This window comes from Telmatherina bonti, assembly GCF_933228915.1.
Source record: "Telmatherina bonti genome assembly, chromosome: 12".
NCBI lineage: Eukaryota > Metazoa > Chordata > Actinopteri > Atheriniformes > Telmatherinidae > Telmatherina > Telmatherina bonti.
The window spans coordinates 28354173-28362887 of record NC_136610.1 but is presented as its reverse complement, the minus strand read 5'-3'; the positions used below and the strand labels follow the sequence as shown (position 1 = coordinate 28362887).

The 8715-nt window shown below is 36.3% G+C and overlaps 1 protein-coding gene across 1 annotated transcript; it reads left to right on the top strand.

Moving 5' to 3' along the window:
- Positions 1 to 5918: 5918 nt before the first annotated feature.
- On the top strand, positions 5919 to 8179 carry LOC306762956 (hepatitis A virus cellular receptor 1 homolog). Its single transcript, XM_079249611.1, has 6 exons — positions 5919 to 6048; positions 6216 to 6554; positions 6625 to 6681; positions 6824 to 6903; positions 7404 to 7494; positions 7603 to 8179. Exons 1-6 carry the CDS (start codon positions 5985 to 5987, stop codon positions 7689 to 7691), a joined length of 720 nt encoding a protein of 239 aa, XP_079105737.1. The 5' UTR covers positions 5919 to 5984; the 3' UTR covers positions 7692 to 8179.
- The last annotated feature ends 536 nt before the right edge of the window (positions 8180 to 8715 follow it).

The following is an 8715-nucleotide window of genomic DNA, read 5'->3' as shown; positions in this document are numbered from 1 at the left end:
TGGCAGGAAAAAACACTGATAGAAGTTTCATGGGATAGATAGCAAGATGGAGTCTGTCATGCATACACCTTTTGTCTTTTCTTTCTATTTTAATCCCTACTTTGAGTGAATGGCTGGACTTTTAACAATCAGTTCACACACCGAAAAGTCCAACATTATGGAGATGGTCAGGCTCCGGGTAATCTTTTTCATTCTGGTCCCATGCTTATGTCTTTGTACGTTTTTCTCAGCATCTCTCTGTCCTGTGTTAGTATCAGGGGTGGCCAGGCCATGTGAGAAAGGAAAAGAGGACTTTTTTTTCCCAGCGGAGGAAAAGAGTTGGATCTGAATCAGGCCTGGGCTGTTGAGGGATGTTCTACCCATCTGTACATCCCCACTTATCCTTTCTTTAGGGGAATGTTTATATTTCATTATTTTTGTCCCTACAAATGAGTAAATTCTTCCTCATATTCTGTTGGAATTTAGGCTTGCTTCACATTGTACCTTTTTTTTTTTTTTTTTTCATGCCTTTTTTTATGTCCCTCAAGTACAGAGCACAGTTGATTATGAATATCAACACATAAGTCATTGACCCATAAAAGATTTTGTGTGGGAAAAAAAAAATGTTGCAACTGGATGTCCCATAATGATGCTGCAGTGGGTAACAAGTGACAGGATTCATGGCAGTGGTCCAGCATGTGGGGTGTGGGAGGAAAAGGAGAAAAAATGAGCACTGGGAATGTTCCAAATAGCACTACTCTGTGTGTAGTTTAAAAGATGACAGCATGAATACTTTGTCTTGTCCCGAACAGCTTCCATGCAAATGTGCTGCTGCATACAGGATGCTTGAGGAGGTCTGGGCCAGATCTTCTCATTCTGCACTGTGCCAGCTTCTCCATCCTTGCCTAAATCCTTTCATTTGCATCCTGTTTCCACTCCGTCACTACACTTCCTAATCTTATTTCACACAGACAGACTGAAATTGTCGTGTCATCTGCGTTAATCTTCACTGTCCCTCTTCTTCCAGGGGTGTTTTAAGGTGTTTCCGCTCCCAAACTCACCATGAGTTCTGGTCTCCCCAGTCGGATATTAATAGGAGAGAGGAGTGGAGCACTGAGATTAACTCCCACGAGGAGCGAGGGTGGGAAGGAAGAAGTGGGGAAAGGGCCAATCTCCACATTCACCGGCAGTTGTAAATCCATCATACATAAGTTATACACACACACATGCATACACACTGATACACACACAGATTAGAGTTTGCTCTTGTGGAGGAAATAGGAAATAAATTAAGAAGTAGGAAAAAGACATGCAATCCAGTCTATATTCTGAGCACATTTTGTGTAAAGATTTTCTATAATTCCATTAAAAAACACATTAAAATAAGGTTTTGGAGTATTCAGTGGTGAGAAAGAAGCAATATCCAAACATAATTAAAGTTAAAGATGTTTTTAAGTTGGGATAGCCACATAAATCCATCATGGTCTGATAATTTTGTGGTTTAAAAGAAATAGTTTGTTGGTTTAAAGCTGGATTTATACTGGAAGCAACACACCACCTTCTACTGCACTAATGAGGTAACATATTGTGTTAGTCCTGTAATCAGTAATCAGTTACTAGTTATTTTCTCAAACATGCAATTCATACAGGTTTTCGCCGTATCAATCCTGTGATTTTTTTTTTTAACACAAAGAAAATAAGGTAAGAAAGAGAGAAATTAAGTAAATCTCTGGCGTGCTCTGTTTATTTTCTGTAACTTAGCAGGTGAGACCGTCTCAAATTCAACCCCATCTGGAATTGGTTTTTATCACAGCGAAATGGTTTACTACTTACATAGTTGAAGAATACGCGACCTCTAGTGGTTGTGAAAGTAACTGCATGCGAATTGTAAAAATGGAAACCACCAAGAGAATGGTCATGTCATAACAAGGATATTTTAGCCCAAACCAAGATTGTTTGTTTTCTGACTTAAACAACTACATTTTTTACTTCTAATAATAAGCCCAAAATAAGTTTTGTCTAAACCCTACGAAGAAATGATAAACTAAAATTGCAGCAGGTTTTCTTGTTTGAACAAGCAAAAATATATTTGTATTGTTGAATGAATGACTTTTTAGTCCTAATGATCATTGTTTTGTAAACCCAATGATGATTAGATTCCATTTTGATGTGCTGATCCTGGAAGCACATTGTGTTTGCATTAATCTTTTGAAGGTGTTGCATGTTTTCCCACCAACAATCCCCATCTTACCTCCTTTTGAGGATTTTGCAGCCTATTAAAGGAAACATTAAAGAATGACTGCTTTGATGATGAAACATGGCTGTGACTCATCATTCCCCTCTGATGCTTGCTTGCATGGGCCAGTAATTTACTGGTATTTTGGTTTCATATAACTGGTGTTTTGGATCATATAAAAAAAAAACCCAACAGGGAAACAAAGAGTTTTATTTCATCAGGGGTTTAAAATGTTGAATAAATGCATGGATATGGTTTGTTTCTTTCTGTTTTATTACAACCTTTCTGGATAAAATAGTTGCTTTACATGTTTTAAGTAAAAATGTTTTACTTGTTGAACAAATGCAATGTCTTCTCTTCCATTAATGTTCACATAAGTGTGAATCTCATCTATGGGATGTTCACACACTTGGTAATAACATCATATAGACATCTCATATATCCTCCAGCAGCTGACTCGCATCTCCTCAGTCAAACATATTCAGGAAATGAAGGTCATTGGATGGATCGTGAAGCTCAGCATGTTTGTTGCAGAAGCGTTTCCTCTTTGGTCATGAAAATCGCCAACTGATGCAACCGTTCCAACATCTGCTGTGATTGATCACTACAGGAAGGCTCCCATAGAAGAGGATGTATATATTATATTTGTGTTGCCATCCTTCTTCAAACCAGAGATAAGTGTGTGTGTGTGTGTGTGTGTGTGTGTGTGTGTGTGTTTCAAGTTTTAAAATGGAGCTGGCTGCAGCAACTACCTAACTCTTACATGAGTTATAAATTTGGCACAGTCTGACCTCAGTAGTCTCACTTCTCCTATTCTATTGCTCCCAGTTTTATCAGACATCAGCAAAAGTCATTCAGCCATACATTTGTTGGAGCCTGCACTTTAGCCTTAGACCTGTTATTCTTCTCTGAATGCCATTTTTAAACTTTTATTTTCACAGCAGATTGACGGTGGCTCAAATCTGAACCCATGACACAGAGTCATGGTAAACAGAGCTACTTTTCCAGCAAAGAAAAGTTGTCTAAAAATAGTTCTATAATATAACAGGTTCTAAAATATAAAAAAAGAGCATGAATATATTTTCTTTAAAACATGTTTAAGACTTTACAGCTTTAGATTTGATCTCAGGAATTCCTCACAAACTGCAAAACATGATTGGGTTAGGTTACAAGCACACAAAACTGACCTTTTCCACTGGAAAATCTGTCTTTGCATCCAGACTCCTTCTCAGCAAAACTTAAAAACAAAGAAATGTTGCAAGTGTTTAAACATATCCGTGAGAGTTTAAAATAGCTGCACACTGTTCTACCAGATGTAAAACAGAAAAAGAAAAGAAAAAATAACAATGAGAAGGAAATAACTTGTCACGGACCACTGACTGATGTGTTCAGTTCAGACACAAAGTAACAATGTTTAATTGATAGAGAACTTAATCCTGTTGCAATAATTCATCTATTTTTTTTTTTTTTTTAGCTTTATTATGTTTGTTTTCAGGGTTTCAAGTTTGAGACTCAGAATCGAGGTAAAAAACTGATAACAGGCAACGTCAAAGTGGGAGGACTGTGATCCCAGGAGCACGGCTCAGTGGGGGCTGACAGAGTTGACAAGCAGAGGTGGAGGCAGACCTGACAGAGGTGAGCAGAGGCCAGATAAAGACTGGCAAAGACAAAACATTTTTCTTACACTGCTGTCTTCATATACACACACTGACATTTCCTTCCTTTAAGTAATGCACATAACAATGAGCTTTCAACATACACATGCATTGTATGGAGCACATTCGCACTAGTAATGGTTCTTAAAACTATAACATGAACCTGAGCAAGCCAGAAAGGCAGAGGGAACACTCCCCCTGAAAGAATATTTTGGAAAAACAAGCCCTGAAAAGGCGACATTTGTTGAGTTTTGAGGAAACAATGGACGAATTGCAAAAATGGACATTAACTTTACTTTAGGCAGGGTACACCCTGGACAGCTCACCAGTCAATCGCAGGGCCACACATAGACAAACAGCTCACACTCACTCCTAAGGGCAATTTAGAACAACCAATTAACCTAACATGCATGTCTATGGACGGTGGGAGGAACCTTCTTCCTGTGAGGCCACAGTGCTAACCACTATGCCACCATGCAGCCCGACATCAGATTTAGTTATTCTCAAAAGTGTTTTTCAATTTTTTTTCAACAAAACTTGGCTAGCTGGTCAGGAAGCTATAGCATCTGTTAAATAAAGGAAATTTGAGCAAATATACTACATCTTGAGCCTAAAAATATCTAAATTCTAATCGTACCTGAGACAGAATCTGATTCAACGGCCAGAGAAAATGTTTGTGTTTTTCCATTTTGTTTTATATATATATATATATATATATATATATATATATATATATATATATATATATATATATAGTCAGAAACGTGGCTCTAGAGACAAGCTGGGTTGAAATGTCTCAACCCAGCTTGAGACATTTCTACCAGCTGGTCTAGGTTTGTATATATATACAAACCTAGACCAGCTGGTAGAAATGTCTCAAGCTGGGTTATTTCTGGAATTTTTAAAGAAATTAATCAAAGTCACTGCAAACCTAACTCTACCAAATGGTAGACCAGGACCTTGCTGCTTATTCCTTACAGGAATAAACATGCTGCCTACACAAGGCATCCTGCTCAACCTTGTTCATGGACTGCAATGAAGGTTTGAAAACATTTTCACAATGATGTTGTTGGACAGGACAAAACGTTGTCCACTGAACCAAAATCGAAGTAATAGCATGATAACCAGAGCCGTGACAGAAGGTGAACAATTACTTTTTTTTGCGAGTAGAAAAATAAAGTAAAAAATATATTATTAAACTGGTTTACATCACGTCTTTAAATTTATCAATGTCCAAAGATAATGTTATTATTTAGCATATCACTATTTTCTCTTCATTATCCATATCTGAATAAATCTCATTAGGTTTGTTTTGAGAAGTATTTTCATTCTGTTCGATGGTATTTTTTTGTCATAGAAGCTGTGTGTGGGAAGCAAGGTAAATCCCATTCAACAACCCCAAAGAGGATCTGATTCTAATGCCCCGATACCAAACACTTCAGGACATCCTCAGATGTTGTTTGTGTACAACTTGACTGGTTATAGCTCTTTTGGCTGCGTAAAAACGGCTTTAACAATATGAAGAAATATATCAATATGTAATAGATAATAAAGAAAAAAACTATGTTGCACACGATGTATTGGCTGATCTGTGTATAATATGACTATTTCTGCTGAATTATGTCTGTTTAAATTACCAAAGAACTGAGATGGCCAGAATGACACCACTGACTGTGGTCATCAATCACCAAACAAGACAAAAATAAATAAAGAGGAAAGCAGCTTTTTTTTTTTTTTTTTTTTTGAAAATTGCATCAGACACAACACTTACTCAACCATGTTTCCTATTAGTCCGTTTCATCCTCTTCTGACATTTAAAACTTGCCATCCTTCACACATGTAAATGCTTGTTGCATTTACAGATGTTATGTTTGTTATGTTTATGTTTATGGGTTTTGTTTAAAGTGGGTCAATAGGAGCAGATGTAACAGATTGTGGTCTCGGTTTCTTACTGAATACATCTACATCACACACTAATTTAAATGTGGACAAGACAAGGACTGATTTCCTTCCTGATTTTTTTAGAAAAGGGAAGTTAAACCCTTAAAGTAATACTGCAAAATCTAACCTGGATTGTGTGTGGGGGAGATATTCATTGTCTCTCTCTTCAGGCTATGGTTATACAATATCCTACACATATGCGTGGTCTTTATTTTTTCCTCTTGATCCTCATCCAAGGTAAGTCAATATTTTTGCTTTTTTGCTTTCTGCTATTTGTAGTGTGCCTGTTGGCTGAAGGGTATGTGTGGGTGTGTATTTGAAGGTGCAGTTAGGGGTTCATGATTGAACTGCAAACGTTACGTGTGTTGTCCAGCTTGATCCGGTTCATTGCTGTCCTTTCACAGCATCATCATGCACCGTTGAAATCACTGGTCTCATTGGGCACAACATAACTTTGCCATGCACGTATGATGCCCAAACTTATGGAGTGCTCAGTTTCTGTTGGGGACAAGGAATGGTACCCATGTCCAAATGCTCCAATACCATCCTCTCCTCGTATGTTGGGGCTGCGTCTCACCGACAGTCCCCCAGGTACCGTCTGCTGGGTCGGGTGACAGAGGGAGAACTTTCCCTGACTATCCTAAATGCTCAGAAGAGTGATGCTGGCATATATGGCTGCAGGGTTGAGATTCCTGGGTTGTTTAATGACCACAAAGTCAACACACGTCTGGTTCTGGAAGAAGGTAAGACTTTTGCAGGCTGTAATTTGTGATATTTTCAAGTTGAACTAATTCAGACATTTGAATTTTGAAGCTCCTCTCGACAAACCAGTTGCAGAGAACTGTTCTCTTTCTGCAGCCGTGACAGAAGGTTTGCAATTACCTTTTTTTTTTTTTTTTTTTTAGTGAGTTGATAGATAAAGTAAAAGGATTAGATTTTTTTTTTTTTTTTTTTTTTACATCTAAACTTTATTTGATAGATGTTAGTAACTTATAATTTTACTTCCTTTCAGAAATATGGACAACACCTGTACCGGAAAGTTGGGGAATCATTGATGTGACATTGGAGAAAATTCAAAGTGAGATCAATCAGGTGATTAAATGTTGAAGGAAACATTGTTGGGATAATGATACTCCTAATGTTACAAAAATGATACTTTTCTTTGAATCTCATGGAAATAAAGGAGTTTATTACATACAGTCTATAGTTTATTATGAAACAAAGCTGCAATAAGTTATATCCTTAGTTGGGAAAACCCTTGACTTCTCAGTAAAAACCACAGAACTACAACTCCACGGCAGTCTTTTATTGATATGATCAACAGATTTTGGTTTTTAGGTGCATCCAGATGATGAATTATATGGTTTTACAGGATTTTCTTTTAGTTTATTATTTTTTTTATTATTACATTTTTAGGATTTATAGAAAAAAGTTCAAGAAAAAAAAATGGTATAAAAAAATTCAAAGACTTTTTACTATATTAAAACACATTTCAAAATAATATGACATCAGACTATTTATTCATAAATATAAAAAATATATGCCCTTCATAATTATCCCAGAATTTCATGATTGGCTCATTCTTGTTGCAGGACATGTTTAACGCTTTCCTGGGAGTGGGAAACATTGGCAGGATGGCAGCTATTTTCTGCCTCACTGTGATATTAATTCTCGTCATCATTTGTAAGTGTGCATTAAAGTCTGTGACTCATCTATCTTTAAGTATATTTTATAATGTTTTTCCCTTCCTCAGACTGAAAAGAGGTTATTAATTGCATATCTTTAATGCAGGGAGAACTTTTCTGTCGAGGGAATCACTTCAGCATCCCAACACCTTGGCCACCGAGAATGTTTATGAAAGCATCACAATAACTAAATGAGGATAAAAGAAGGAAGTAGCTGTCAGACATGTTGTATCTCTGTTTCTCTATATATATCTATTTGTCTCTCTCTCTCTTTGTCTCACTCTTTCTGTCTTACTCTCTTTCCATCAGCTATTTAGGATCTAATATATAAGAGAGCAAAACTGACCCACTTTCTCACTAAAGCGAATTATGTTGCTCCATTTTCAGATGACATTAAGATGGTAAATTCTCATCAAATGATGCAAGAAATATTCTGTAGATTGATTAATTTGCTTTCTAATTTTTCTCCTAAGTGTCTGTTAAGAAAAGAAAAACTAAAGTTTATACCTGTGGGTACAGCACCACCTACTGGATATCAATGGGAAACTTTTAAAAATGGGATTTATGTGAGCTATTCATTTACACCAACATACTGTATATTGAAAACTTCTGCTTGTAGAGAGAGAGTCTCAAGTGATTAAATGAATAAAAAGACATTTTGGACCAATTTAATGATCTGTAAGTGAAATTTTCTCAACTTGTTTTGTTAACATTATGATCATAGACTGATATAATTCAAATCAACTGTAATTATTTGAGATGAAAATTAATTAAATAAAAAAAATGTGGGTCTAAAACGGTTTTACTTTGTGTGTTTTTTAAATTGCTGATCTTGTACATTGCATTTTTTCTATTTAAGATGTGTGTTTTTGTAATATTAAAAGAGACTTCTGAATAAACACAAGAACAAACATGAATAAATGCACCAAATGCTTGTCCTGAATAATAGAATATAGATTGTGTTTATTTTAATGACATTGATCAAATATTGTAGGGATAAAAACACTTTTGTGGGAGCTGTTGAAGGGGAAGCTCTGAGCTGAGCTATTCTTTGCTCAGCAGACTTGAATGTTTACTCAGCAGTCTAGAAATGTGAAACAGCCATCAGACCTTTAGTTAACACACATTTTCAAGACTGTCTGAAAATGTAATGAAGGGGACTTAGTCAACATGTTTCTTTGTTTGCGTTTACATACAGCTCTTTAGCTTAAAAAAGAAA

Excerpts from the sequence above, each read along its gene's own strand:
- LOC306762956 (XM_079249611.1), top strand. The coding sequence starts at position 5,985 with ATGGTTATACAATATCCTACACATATGCGTGGTCTTTATTTTTTCCTC. Across the intron at positions 6,555-6,624 it reads ACGTCTGGTTCTGGAAGAAG|CTCCTCTCGACAAACCAGTT; the intron begins GTAAGACTTTTG and ends TGAATTTTGAAG. Across the intron at positions 6,682-6,823 it reads TTCTGCAGCCGTGACAGAAG|AAATATGGACAACACCTGTA; the intron begins GTTTGCAATTAC and ends ACTTCCTTTCAG.